Raw genomic sequence first — 15,647 nt, forward strand, 5'->3', positions numbered from 1 at the left:
CGCCTTAGCCACCAAACTGTCGACGTTGAACAACGTACGCGTCAGCATACCGTTCACCTCGCCGTCTGTGCACCCTTGCTCTGCTATCTGAGCTGGCCAGATGAACTCTCGACTCGTCAGTGATCAAAACACCACCCCAGTCTTCTTTCCTGTACCGGACATGCTGTATGCACCAGGCAAGACGTGCCCGTCGGTGACGTTGGAACATAATTGGACGTACGGTGCTCCTTCCGTCGGTTCCGTACAGTCCTTTAACTGATTGGACGTAAGGAAGAAATGGTCCGAGCAGTCAAACTGGAAGTCTGGTATCGATGCCTTTAAATGGGTCAGTTGAATGTGGTTGTCTTTCTGATGAGACGTCCAGCGTGGACGACCCGTCCGAGGCAAATCTCTCGTGTTCCCATCATGTTGAAAACGTCTCCATAGAGATGAGATCGTGTTTCGATTGACACCAAAATGTCTGGCCACTTTATATTGGGCCATTTCAGTCTCCAGCATACCCATGGCACGGAGACGCTAATTTTCTGTAAGCCATGGCAGGACGTACGCGCAGTTTAGGTTGAAATAAACATTCAGAGGCTAGAGAATATTCAGCCATTCTTCCAATTTCAATATCAGGTGTGTGAACTTCAGGTGTCAAACGCATTAAAAAGTAAGTAGGGTCATTGTGCATAGAGCGCACGTGCCTCGCGCAGTACTAGAAATCAAATTTCATGCAAATTGCTTTGCTTCATGTTTATTTAGGGTTAATTTAAAATCTTTTCAAATAACTTTTATTTCATGCAATTTTATGTTATGCACAGTTACTTTTTTCCGTTAGTATACATATGACAGGGGTTAATAAAGACAACGTGATGGTATCCAGGAAATGGATTAACAACCAAATGGAGGAAGCCAACAGTTACTGTTCATGAGGAGGAACAAAATACATAACTGAAAAGATGAAGTAGCGATGAAAGGTTGAGCGCTCTGCTGTTATCAGTTCAGTGTAGGCGGGTGGGATGAGGACAGATCAGGATGTGTAGGCCCTATAATTTAGCTGCAATATAAGTAATTCCCAGCAAATACAAACAATGAGACAACTAACAAACTGAGTTAAAGCGTTTAATTTAAGCTGTCGACCATAAGGACCTGCAGAAAACAAAAGCTGTGGGTCCGGGTGATTTTCAGTCGGCTTCGGGTCTAAGGGCCGACGCTAATTTCGAACGCGAGCCAGAAACTGCTGATAGTCTGTCGGAATCCAGTTTCACCATATTTCAGTTTCTATTGTTGTCAGTACCGCATCCATGTTCCTGAGTGTCACCAAAGTGGTGAACGTCTGTGGAGACCTGCTCCGGGGGTTCCCCCCAACCCCCACGCTGAGCAGACAGGCCGTGACATACATGGGATACCTGATCTCACCCACCTCACTCACTCATCAGTCACCTGGAGAAGGCGGTGCTGCAGGATGTACAACTCTTTGATTGACTGAGTTCCCTGCGGCCACATTGTCTGTCTGTGTTGACGACTTTCGGACAATATAAGTACCAAGTGGAAGTGTCGAGGACAATATTAAGGTCGGAGTAAAGTCTGGCTTCTCCTTTATCATCTGCAGATGCTTGCTTGCTTGCTCACCAGATGGTGCAATCTAATTTGTCAGAACATTCCAAATATACTATTCACACTTTGCTAAGGATCAAATCATGGATTCAACAGAAAGCTATGGTGTGGGATGAAATTTGGTTTAAATATCTAAGCCTAGTGTAAGCATGGATCCTAGGTTTCAGTATGTCATTTAATCTTGTGGAACCAATACCTGCTACTGACAGGTGTACTTGTCAATGACTCGTTCCATTATTTGCAAAATGGTTGATTGATGCCATGAAAACCATTTTTATGGTTACTCATGTATCAAGTGCATACGGTTAGATTTAAGTGACTATTTGTCTAAAGAGGGGTTACCAAATTATTATTTATCCTGTTTTAAATGGATACAATTTAAAATTATAAATCTACGTTCAAGTAAAGTTGTGAATTTTTATGATCCTTATCAAAGTGTGAGTAGTATATGAATTACAAGCTGTTGACTATATTGATGGTGTTATTATGATAACGACATGATCACTAATCGTGTGAGTCTTTATGTATATGTTCTCTATCATAATACAAGAACACTAATTGTATTCTTTCGCTATGCATATTGTTTTCATTAGGAAGGCACGGGTTTACGATGATGCCCAGATTCTAATAACTTTTTGCTTCGTTGTTTCTGAGTAGGTAACACAATGCATGCATTGGCCAAACCACATACATGTACTATATACCGAATCTAACAGCAGAAAATATGGGGTTAGGAATTGCTGGACAGAGGAACTCATCTTGCCTCACTATCACACCACGACACATTCTAACCTGGGCTGTCCATGGGTGGGTAGAGTGCACCTGGAACAACCTGGTCTAGTATGTCTCCTCTCCCAGTCAGACCACGGCACATTCTAACCTGGACTGTAGTGTGTACCTGGAACAACCTGGTCTAGTATGTCTCCTGTCACTGTCAGATCACGACACATTCTAAGCTGAACTGTCCATGGGTGGGTAGCGTGTACCTGGAACAACCTGGTCTAGTATGTCTCCTCTCCCAGTCAGACCACGACACATTCTAACCTGGACTGTAGCGTGTACCTGGAACAACCTGGTCTAGTATGTCTCCTGTCACAGTCAGATCACGACACATTCTTAGCTGAACTGTCCATGGGTGGGTAGCGTGTACCTGGAACAACCTGGTCTAGTATGTCTCCTCTCCCAGGCAGAGCACGACACATTCTAACCTGGACTATCCATGGGTGGGTAGCGTGTACCTGGAACAACCTGGTCTAGTATGTCTCCTCTCCCAGTCAGAGCACGACACATGCTAACCTGGACTGTCCATGGGTGGGTAGCGTGTACTTGGAACAACCTGGCCTAGTATGTCTCCTCTCACAGTCAGATCACGACACATTCTAACCTGGACTGTCCATGGGTGGGTAGCGTGTACCTGGAACAACCTGGTTCATTATGTCTCCTGTCACAGTCAGATCACGACACATTCTAACCCGGACTGTAGCGTGTACCTGGAACAACCTGGTCTATTATGTCTCCTCTCACCGTCAGACGACGACACATTCTAACCTGGACTGTCCATGGGTGGGTAGCATGTACCTGGACAGTGGACACCCTGGTCTATTATGTCTCCTCTCAGTCAGACCACGATACTTTCTACCCCGGCTGCCCATGGGTTGGTAGTGTGTACCTTGACAGTGGACACCCTGGTCTATTATGTCTCCTCTCAGTCAGATCACGATACTTTCTACCCCGGGCTGCCCATGGGTGGGTAGTGCGTACCAGGTCCACTAATCGTTTCTCACAGTGAGACCACGACCCATTCTCACCCCGTCTACGGATGGGTAGCGTGTACCTGGAACAACCTGGTGTATAGTATGTCTCCTCTCACAGTCAGACCACGACCCATTCTCACCCCGTCTACAGGTGGGTAGCGTGTACCTGGAACAACCTGGTGTAGTGTGTCTCCTCTCACACTGAGACCCCGACCCATTCTCACCCCGTCGACAGGTGGGTAGCATGTACCTGGAACAACCTGGTCTAGTATGTCTCCTCTCACAGTGAGACCACGACCCATTCTAACCCCGTCTACAGGTGGGTAGCGTGTACCTGGAACAACCTGGTCTAGTATGTCTCCTCTCACAGTCAGACCACGACCCATTCTAACCCCGTCTACAGGTGGGTAACGTGTACCTGGAACAACCTGGTGTAGTGTGTCTCCTCTCACAGTGAGACCACGACCAATTCTCACCCCGTCTACAGGTGGGTAGCATGTACCTGGAACAACCTGGTCTAGTGTGTCTCCTCTCACAGTGAGACCACGACCCATTCTAACCCCGTCTACAGGTGGGTAGCGTGTACCTGGAACAACCTGGTGTAGTATGTCTCCTCTCACAGTGAGGCCACGACCAATTCTCACCCCGTCTACAGGTGGGTAGCATGTACCTAGAACAACCTGGTCTAGTATGTCTCCTCTCACAGTGAGACCACGACCCATTCTAACCCCGTCTACAGGTGGGTAGCGTGTACCTGGAACAACCTGGTGTAGTGTGTCTCCTCTCACAGTGAGACCACGACCAATTCTCACCCCGTCTACAGGTGGGTAGCATGTACCTGGAACAACCTGGTCTAGTATGTCTCCTCTCACAGTGGGACCACGACCCATTCTAACCCCGTCTACAGGTGGGTAGCGTGTACCTGGAACAACCTGGTGTAGTATGTCTCCTCTCACAGTGAGGCCACGACCAATTCTCACCCCGTCTACAGGTGGGTAGCGTGTAATTTGATGGGTTATTCCCGTCACAGGTATGTATTAGTTTCCCATCTCCTATATCTGTTAATCTACTGATAATGATATGGGTGAAGGTGTGGATTACATCTGCAGCATGTGTTACCAGTAACTCGAGCAGATGTTCAATGCTGATGTAGACTGTTTAAGGTGAATATTTGTCACCGTAAATTAACCCTCATAAAAACATATGTGGCCAAAGAATTATTCCACATATTCTTCTGGGATGCCCACTGAACGAGACGTAGCAATGAAGGTGTCTGTCCTGCTTCTGCTTGGAACTTCTATGTTCCTGGGTGGTTTGTGCAAGAAGGAGAAGAAAGAGGAGCCCTTCTTTGTCGACATCGTAGTTCCAGAATCCGGCCGAGACTTGGGAGCCACGGTGGCATTTATACATGATACACTGGATAGTGTGGAGGGTCTTAGAGTGGAACAAGCCTTCAAAGTAAGTTCTGCTCTTGTCACGTTTTAAAAGGTGATATTAATCTTTCTATTGTAAAGCCATAAACCGCGTCATTGATGATAAGATATCAAATTCGTTAAGTGCGAGTGTAAAGGTTTAGGGAATAGCTGTTAAATATACTCAGTAAAATTGAAAACTTGACACTGATCAACTTCGACATTTTTCTTTTTCTGGATAATCAGCTAAATTTACAAGTATATTAAACAGTAGTAACAGTGTCAGTGTGAATGCGTTCATTTCGTGAAAATGTAAGTTCACGTGCAAACCTTGACTTTGTACCCTAATAAAGATGAAAAACACGAAATGCAGGTGTGAAAAGCAATTCATGATGACGTTTGGTGCATGTTTGCTTAAACTGAACACGCATATTGAATGTGAGCTCGAAAAAAACAAAAACAAAAACAAATTAAACTTCTTTCTTTTAATCTTCTTGCTTGGAAATGCCACGCCCTTCAAATGAAAAAGGGCTTGATGTTGGTCAGTCTGCGGTCGCTGCTGCTGGAGCCTTTGATTGCTCACGACAAACAAATTTTAATCTTAGGATGATTGTGCTTCAAACCGGAACTGTACCTGACCGCCCGAAGCCGAATGTTACTACAAGTTCCACAAGTAGGGAGATGTCTGGTGAAAGGATAACTGCCCAAACTGTCTGAAATCGCTTGCGTACCGCTGGACTTCGCGCCCGAATACCCCATAATGGACCAATTTTAACGCCTCCTGAACGCCGCAACTGACTGTTGTGGGCCACAAGACACATAAGGTTAAATAAAAGACAGTGGAATTCGGTTGTCTTCAGCGAGAAAACACGATTATCATTGAGATCTGCCGACGGCAGAGCCCGAGTGTACCAGGTCACGCTCAAGTCTTCGTCCATGAAGTGGACAGATTTGGTGGCAGAAGTGTAATGGTACTGGGTTAGTTTTGCGCACACTGATGTTCTCCCCTTGTCGTTCGAGGGAATGCAACTGCTGCCCAGTACAGGGATCAGATTTGGCAACCTGTCCTGCTTTTTATTTAAACAGTGACATGGCCCTGGACTGACGTTCCAACAAGACAACGCTAGGCCGCATACGGCAATTCTTACACACAATTTTCTACGAAATGCAGGTATTCAAGTTCTGGATTGGCCGTCGCGTAGCCCCGACCTCAATCCTGTCGAACACTTCTAGGATGAGCTGGGTCGACGTGTTCGTCAGCAAGTCAATCCACCACAGACGTTGCAAGATCTTCAACATCACCTTGTTGAGCAATGGCGACGTTTTCCTCGGGATGTGTTTACTAACGTTCTAAGATCCATGAGGAGACGTTGTCTGGCTGTAACTGACCCTAGAGGAGGCCACAACCCTTACTGAAGACCTCAGTCGAATTGTTCTCCACGCTGTTATCATGGTACTCTGACATCATGAACGTCATAGTTGTTGAAGAGTATGTTTTTGTTTTCTCTGATGTGAAGATGTTCTGTGCACAGCATGCAACTAAAGTTATTGACATTATCTTAACCCTAATATTGAAAATGTAGTCCAAAACTCCCGAGTGTCAAGTTTTCAGTTTTGCTCAGTAGATAGTGATGACGCCAGCCTCTCACATCACAAGTGAGTAAATCCTGCCCTACATCTATCCCACACAACTGGGGAGCTGCTGTAAGTGCTTCAGGATACCTGCATGTACAAGTAACCGGAAGTTCCAATGACACCGCCCAAAAGTATTCCTCCCCGTGTAAAAAATATTGTTTCAGTTGCAATCCCTGATGTTTATCTGCTCGATATGTTGCCATGAATGTTTCAGTTGAACAATGGACTTGCGTGTGTTTGCGAGACTGCCATCTGTCGGACACATAAATTATGATTAGTATATATTATACAAACATCTGTTCGCTTTTTATCTATCTTTATGATTATGGGTATGTCTTTTCAACTCATATTATAAATTACATTATAATAATAACAATGTGACACTGTATTAGATTATCCTGTTGTATTATGTATGGCCCTGTGCTACAGATGCATGAGTCCGTCATTCATACCGTGTTGTTTTCTTACAGGTGGTTGGAGAACCCCGAGTTTTAGGCGGTAAGTGAAACTTGGCAGATGTTCGGAAGTGGAGTGTTCTCTAAATCAGGCTGTATAATATTCATTTGTAATCTTCATAATTTGGAGGAAATAAAGAATATCTATCTATCTATCTATCTTTCTATATCTATCTATCTATCTATTCGTGAGGCGCACGTGGAATATTTCACTCTATAGACATCCCACTTGATCCAGACAGATCATTGTAATATATTCAAGTTGTAATAACCCAAGCTGTTATATTCACATAGGGCAGGGTATCGACAGTCCCGTTGAGTCACTAGCAGATGCTGGTCATCAGATGTCCTGAACCGAACGGTCAGGACTGTGTGACAGGGTTGTCAACAGACGCGGGTCATCAGATGTGACAGAGGTGTCAACAGATGCTGGTCATCAGATGTCCTGAACCGGACGGTCAGGACTGTGTGACAGGGTTGTCAACAGATGCTGGTCATCAGATGTACTGAACCGGACGGTCAGGACTGTGTGACAGGGTTGTCAACAGATGCTGGTCGTCAGGACTGGTCATCAGATGTACTGAACCGAACGGTCAGGACTGTGTGACAGGGTTGACAGGGTTGTCAACACATCCTCCTCAATCACTGGATTGTCTGGTACAGACTACAATAGTTCAATCATGTCTGGTACAGACTACAATAGTTCCAGGCCACACTTACAAAGCTGGACTGACTATTGCTGATTGTGGCCTTCCAGTACAAATATGACATTGACTGTACGCGATCAGTATAGGGACTGTGAACTGTACACAGAGATCATTGAGAAATGTTGGTTCATCAGTTGTCAGGTCTGACGCCCTGTGTGCCTGGAGCCCGTTGGAGGATGCCTTGTTTGCAGCCAACATCAGCATGACCGTGACGTCCCTCTACAGAGCAGAGGACCTCGACGCGGACCTGAACATCGACAGCGACCTCCTTGCGAAGGCTCCCGCTCCGGCCAACTTAACCGGGGACTACATCTATTTTTGGGATATGACCTTTATCATGCAAGGTGATCTGTGGCGTGTCATTGTCTCCTTCATTCTAAAAGAACATTATTCATTCAGGATGAGTTTACGTCATCGCGCGCTTCGGCTATACTTTCACTGGTGACCGCAACATAGCGAGTGGTTCCGATACCGCGGGTTTTGTTAATATCAAATGTCTTTGGGATCGTGACTTGTTTGTCATTCCTATTTCTATTTTATCTGTGTACATGTTGTATGGTACAATACATGGTTTGGCCGCCCTCTGCCTGCATTATCTTGTATGCAAAACAAAATTAACTACCTAGTTAAAATATAGTGTAATTATACGAGTATGATAGTCTGATTACCTTATACAAATATGGTGTAATAGTTGGACAACGTTATGCAAGTATGGTATAATAAAAATGAAACATACAATTTTATGGCTGACGAGTTCTCAATTGTTTATTGCATAAATCGACGTGTGATAAGGATGTAAGAATCGTCGTTCTATGCAATAAGCAAGAAGTTGTCAGCTATAAAGTTGATATGATAGTTTGACAACGTTGTTCCAGGTCTCACCGGCCCGGAGTACAAGGAGGAAATACGAGCCAGTGCGGAGCATGCCTTGAGACGTCGGATTGATGGCTTACAGGAGCTGAGTTACCAGGCCCTCGGGGACCTGCCATTCCGTGTAGGTCCAGCCACACCACATTCGGTTGAGATACAGTGTCATCGTACATCTATAGTCGGTTGATACAGTGTCATCGTACATCTAGTATTCGGTTGATACAGTGTCATCGTCATCATCTATAGTCGGTTGATACAGTGTCATCGTACATCTATATTCGGTTGGTTGATACAGTGTCATCGTATCATCTATCATCGGTTGATACAGTGTCATCGTACATCTATAGTCGGTTGATACAGTGTCATCGTACATCTATAGTCGGTTGATACAGTGTCATCGTACATCTATAGTCGGTTGATACAGTGTCATCGTACATCTATAGTCGGTTGATACAGTGTCATCGTACACATCTGATACAGTGTCATCGTACATAGTCGGTTGATACAGTGTCATCGTACATCTATAGTCGGTTGATACAGTGTCATCGTACATCTAATAGTCGGTTGATACAGTGTCATCGTACATCTATAGTCGGTTGATACAGTGTCATCGTACATCAGTGTCATCGTACATCTAGTATTCGGTTGATACAGTGTCATCGTCATCATCTATAGTCGGTTGATACAGTGTCATCGTACATCTATAGTCGGTTGATACAGTGTCATCGTACATCTATAGTCGGTTGATACAGTGTCATCGTACATCTATAGTCGGTTGATACAGTGTCATCGTACATCTATAGTCGGTTGATACAGTGTCATCGTACATCTATAGTCGGTTGATACAGTGATGTCATCATCGTACATCATCGTTGATACAGTGTCATCGTACATAGTATTCGGTTGATACAGTGTCATCGTACATCTATAGTCGGTTGATACAGTGTCATCGTACATCTAGTACATCTATAGTCGGTTGATACATCGTACATCATGTCATCGTACATCTCATAGTCGGTTGATACAGTGTCATCGTACATCTATAGTCGGTTGATACAGTGTCATCGTACATCTATAGTCGGTTGATACAGTGTCATCGTACATCTATAGTCGGTTGATACAGTGTCATCGTACATCTATAGTCGGTTGATACAGTGTCATCGTCATCGTCGGTTGATACAGTGTCATCGTACATCTATAGTCGGTTGATACAGTGTCATCGTACATCTAATATTCGGTTGATACAGTGTCATCGTACATCTATATTCGGTTGATACAGTGTCATCGTACATCCATAGTCGGTTGATACAGTGTCATCGTACATCTAATAGTCGGTTGATACAGTGTCATCGTACATCTAATATTCGGTTGATACAGTGTCATCGTACATCTATCATCGTATTCGGTTGATACAGTGTCATCGTACATCTAATATTCGGTTGATACAGTGTCATCGTACATCTAGTATTCGGTTGATACAGTGTCATCGTACATCTATATTCGGTTGATACAGTGTCATCGTACATCTAATATTCGGTTGATACAGTGTCATCGTACATCTATATTCGGTTGATACAGTGTCATCGTACATCTATATTCGGTTGATACAGTGTCATCGTACATCTAATATTCGGTTGATACAGTTGATACAGTGTCATCGTCATCGTACATCTAGTATTCGGTTGATACAGTGTCATCGTACATCTATATTCGGTTGATACAGTGTCATCGTACATCTAGTATTCGGTTGATACAGTGTCATCGTACATCTATATTCGGTTGATACAGTGTCATCGTACATCTATATTCGGTTGATACAGTGTCATCGTACATCTATAGTCGGTTGATACAGTGTCATCGTACATCTAATATTCGGTTGATACAGTGTCATCGTACATCTATATTCGGTTGATACAGTGTCATCGTACATCTAATATTCGGTTGATACAGTGTCATCGTACATCTAGTATTCGGTTGATACAGTGTCATCGTACATCTATAGTCGGTTGATACAGTGTCATCGTACATCTAGTATTCGGTTGATACAGTGTCATCATCGTACATCTCATCGTACGGTCGTCGGTTGATACAGTGTCATCGTACATCTATATCGGTCGGTTGATACAGTGTCATCGTCACATCTATATTCGGTTGATACAGTGTCATCGTACATCTATAGTCGGTTGATACAGTGTCATCGTACATCTAGTATTCGGTTGATACAGTGTCATCGTACATCTATAGTCGGTTGATACAGTGTCATCGTACATCTAGTATTCGGTTGATACAGTGTCATCGTACATCTATAGTCGGTTGATACAGTGTCATCGTACATCTAGTATTCGGTTGATACAGTGTCATCGTACATCTATATTCGGTTGATACAGTGTCATCGTACATCTAATATTCGGTTGATACAGTGTCATCGTACATCTATATTCGGTTGATACAGTGTCATCGTACATCTAGTATTCGGTTGATCATTGTCATCGTACATCTATATTCGGTTGATACAGTGTCATCGCATACATCTAGTTATTCGGTTGATACAGTGTCATCGTACATCTAATATTCGGTTGATACAGTGTCATCGTACATCTAATATTCGGTTGATACAGTGTCATCGTACATCTATATTCGGTTGATACAGTGTCATCGTACATCTATAGTCGGTTGATACAGTGTCATCGTACATCTATATTAGTTGATCAGTGTCATCGTACATCTAGTATTCAGTTGATACAGTGTCATCGTACATCTAATATTCGGTTGATACAGTGTCATCGTACATCTAGTATTCGGTTGATACAGTGTCATCGTACACATCTATATTCGGTTGATACAGGCAGTGTCATCGTACATCTAATATTCGGTTGATACAGTGTCATCGTACATCTATATTCGGTTGATACAGTGTCATCATCTAGTATTCAGTTGATACAGTGTCATCGTACATCTATAGTCGGTTGATACAGTGTCATCGTACATCTAGTATTCGGTTGATACAGTGTCATCGTACATCTAGTATTCGGTTGATACAGTGTCATCGTACATCTATTATTCGGTTGATACAGTGTCATCGTACATCTATTAGTTGGTCGGTTGATACAGTGTCATCGTACATCTAGTATTCGGTTGATACAGTGTCATCGTACATCTAATATTCGGTTGATACAGTGTCATCGTACATCTAGTATTCGGTTGATACAGTGTCATCGTACATCTATAGTCGGTTGATACAGTGTCATCGTACATCTATATTCGGTTGATACAGTGTCATCGTACATCTATAGTCGGTTGATACAGTGTCATCGTACATCTAGTATTCGGTTGATACAGTGTCATCGTACATCTATATTCGGTTGATACAGTGTCATCGTACATCTAGTATTCGGTTGATACAGTGTCATCGTACATCTAATATTCGGTTGATACAGTGTCATCGTACATCTATATTCGGTTGATACAGTGTCATCGTACATCTAGTATTCGGTTGATACAGTGTCATCGTACATCTAGTATTCGGTTGATACAGTGTCATCGTACATCTATAGTCGGTTGATACAGTGTCATCGTACATCTAGTATTCGGTCAGTTGTCATCGTACATCTGTCATCGGTTGATACATGTCATCGTCATTGGTTGATTCAGTGAGTGTCATCGTACATCTAATATTCGGTTGATACAGTGTCATCGTACATCTAGTATTCGGTTGATTGATGTCAGTGTCATCTACATATTCGGTTGATACAGTGTCATCGTACATCTAGTATTCGGTTGATACAGTGTCATCGTACATCTAGTATTCGGTTGATACAGTGTCATCGTACATCTAGTATTCGGTTGATACAGTGTCATCGTACATCTAATATTCGGTTGATACAGTGTCATCGTACATCTAATATTCGGTTGTCATCGTACATCTAGTATTCGGTTGATACAGTCATCGTCATCGTTGACATCATCGTACATCTATATTCGGTTGATACAGTGTCATCGTACATCTAATATTCGGTTGATACAGTGTCATCGTACATCTAGTATTCGGTTGATACAGTGTCATCGTACATCTATATTCGGTTGATACAGTGTCATCGTACATCTAGTATTCGGTTGATACAGTGTCATCGTACATCTAGTATTCGGTTGATACAGTGTCATCAGTACATCATCGTACATCTATCTATTCGGTTGATACAGTGTCATCGTACATCTAGTATATTCGGTTGATACAGTGTCATCGTCATCGTACATCTGTCATCGTACATCTAATCTATTCAGTTGATACAGTGTCATCGTACATCTATATTCGGTTGATACAGTGTCATCGTACATCTAGTATTCGGTTGATACAGTGTCATCATCGTCATCTACATATTCGGTTGATACAGTGTCATCGTACATCTAGTATTCGGTTGATACAGTGTCAGTGTCATCGTACATCTATAGTCGGTTGATACAGTGTCATCGTACATCTAGTATTCGGTTGATACAGTGTCATCGTACATCTAATATTCGGTTGATACAGTGTCATCGTACATCTAGTATTCGGTTGATACAGTGTCATCGTACATCTAATATTCGGTTGATACAGTGTCATCGTACATCTAGTATTCGGTTGATACAGTGTCATCGTACATCTAATATTCGGTTGATACAGTGTCATCGTACATCATCGGTTGATACAGTGTCATACATCTATATTCGGTTGATACAGTGTCATCGTACATCTATAGTCGGTTGATACAGTGTCATCGTACATCTAGTATTCGGTTGATACAGTGTCATCGTACATCTATAGTCGGTTGATACAGTGTCATCGTACATCTAGTATTCGGTTGATACAGTGTCATCGTACATCTATAGTCGGTTGATACAGTGTCATCGTACATCTAATATTCGGTTGATACAGTGTCATCGTACATCTATAGTCGGTTGATACAGTGTCATCGTACATCTAATATTCGGTTGATACAGTGTCATCGTACATCTATAGTCGGTTGATACAGTGTCATCGTACATCTAGTATTCGGTTGATACAGTGTCATCGTACATCTATAGTCGGTTGATACAGTGTCATCGTACATCTAATATTCGGTTGATACAGTGTCATCGTACATCTATATTCGGTTGATACAGTGTCATCATACATCTATATTCGGTTGATACAGTGTCATCGTACATCTATAGTCGGTTGATACAGTGTCATCGTACATCTAGTATTCGGTTGATACAGTGTCATCGTACATCTATATTCGGTTGATACAGTGTCATCGTACATCTAGTATTCGGTTGATACAGTGTCATCGTACATCTACAGGTTTATGTCGGTTGATACAGTGTCATCGTACATCTGATAGGTCGGTTGATACATTGTCATCTGCTGGATGTACTTCGGGAACAGCAACACATACAACATAACAGAGTCTTGTGTGAAGAACACAACAACGCTTCAGTAACATAAAGATAAAGGAATTTAGTCTAATGAATGAAAACAAGCAAAACAAGAAGAAACAACAAAAGCTTTTCGTTGATATGTATGTGCTTCATGAGAAAATAGTCAGAATACTTTGATGACATTCTGTGAAGTGTTTTTGTTGTTTGATTGCCTGCAGTTGCTGGTGTTTTCTGCTCTGTCCCCGCAAAGTTCGGAGTTGATTGTGTGGAGCTTCAACCGAGGGCAGCTAGAGTTCACGTCAGCGGTCCGCCGGGTTCAGTATCTCCATGACTACGTGTATAACCGCCGCTGCAACTGAACAGACACCTCAATAAACACTGAGGGATCGCACCTGTTGTCTTTGTATGTGTTGTGATGGAAATGTTTCAATGCACCTCCTAGTTTCATGTACACGCACGCACGCACGCACGCACGCACGCACGCACGCACACGCGCGCGCATACACACACACACACACACAGAGGTATGATATGGTAGTACAAAAGTATAATATGGCGTTTAATATTATCATTGTTATAATTACATCTTCGGTCAATAGAGTGCATTATATATAGACTGAGAATTTTCAAACTATGTACGTTATTTCTCATATGTAGTTTCTTAAAGTTACACATATTCCTTTTCAAGTCACTTGGTAAATATTTACGACGTAAATCATCATATCTAGGGCAAATGAAAGTAAAATGGTATTCTTCTTCAAGACCTCCGTAACAGACAGGATATAACAATGTACGGTATGGATTTACAACTTCTTTAATATTTACAACACGCCGTTTCTGTGCTACTTCTTTTCGCTTCACCTGATGAAACGTCGTGTTGTAAATCGTAAAGAAGTTGTAAATCCATACCGTACGTTGTTATGTTACCATCCAGCTTCTAAATACCCATCAAGCATCAGATCGGACATGTTCTCGATTTGTGTTAATTTTACACCATCGTCCTTCACTACATTTTAACCTTGATGATCCAGCTCTAAATTTAACTAAATATTTACGCATGTTATAATCTGCAATTTCAAAAAGATATTTTCAGGGTTTAATTAGCTATTATACAAAACATAAGGTGTGCTGTTGTCAAAATCAGATCTCAACTTTTGTTTAAAACATCCACTAATTGCGTTTTGAACATTCTGATTTCCAACAGTTTATGATGGCCAAACAAATCCAAATGCATACGACAAAAAGAGCAAATAACGAAGTTTTGAAGCCCATGTCTCATACCCATGTCTCATACCAAGATATCGAGATTAAGTAACATTACATAAGCTTTCTTTTGGTATGCCATCTTTATGCATTGTTGTTAGTTTAATACGATAGTTAGGACAACGGCAACACTGCATTTACAAAAATAGGAAAACGGCCACATTCACCATACACTAGAGCATAAGATCCAACGTATAGGTACAATTTACAAGCCGAAAGATGGATTATCGGGATACAGTCATATTTTCATATCGCCACAATTCTGAAGCATATGATAGGATAGATAAAAAGATATCCGGTGACAACGAACCGATTTTTTCTAAGGTTACCATTTGATTCCATTAATGTCTTTTTGCCACGTAAGGAGAGATCGGATAATGATTTGCCCAGGCTAACATTACATGTGAATAGAAGACTGAGATACTTATAGCTATTGACTATCTTTAAGTTATTACCTTTAAAGTGTGTATTTCAATACAATGCTAAAATATGTAATTGTTTACACATTAAGTACCACATTAAGTATCTGAAGCTAAAATAACATCATCAGCGAAA

General features: G+C 42.2%; 2 protein-coding genes across 2 annotated transcripts; one reads left to right on the top strand and one right to left on the bottom strand.

The window, feature by feature from the left end:
* Positions 1–3,412: 3,412 nt before the first annotated feature.
* LOC124262583 lies at positions 3,413–4,243 on the bottom strand. Its single transcript, XM_046697079.1, has one exon. The coding sequence runs from the start codon at positions 4,241–4,243 to the stop codon at positions 3,413–3,415; it is 831 nt and encodes a 276-aa protein (XP_046553035.1).
* Positions 4,244–4,616: 373 nt separating this feature from the next.
* LOC124262580 lies at positions 4,617–14,197 on the top strand. Its single transcript, XM_046697074.1, has 5 exons — positions 4,617–4,811; positions 6,871–6,898; positions 7,697–7,906; positions 8,438–8,556; positions 14,048–14,197. The coding sequence occupies exons 1-5, from the start codon at positions 4,617–4,619 to the stop codon at positions 14,186–14,188; spliced, it is 693 nt and encodes a 230-aa protein (XP_046553030.1). The 3' UTR covers positions 14,189–14,197.
* The last annotated feature ends 1,450 nt before the right edge of the window (positions 14,198–15,647 follow it).

This window comes from Haliotis rubra, unplaced genomic scaffold, assembly GCF_003918875.1.
Source record: "Haliotis rubra isolate DU_JTF1 unplaced genomic scaffold, ASM391887v1 Scf846, whole genome shotgun sequence".
NCBI classification, from domain to species: Eukaryota; Metazoa; Mollusca; class Gastropoda; order Lepetellida; family Haliotidae; genus Haliotis; species Haliotis rubra.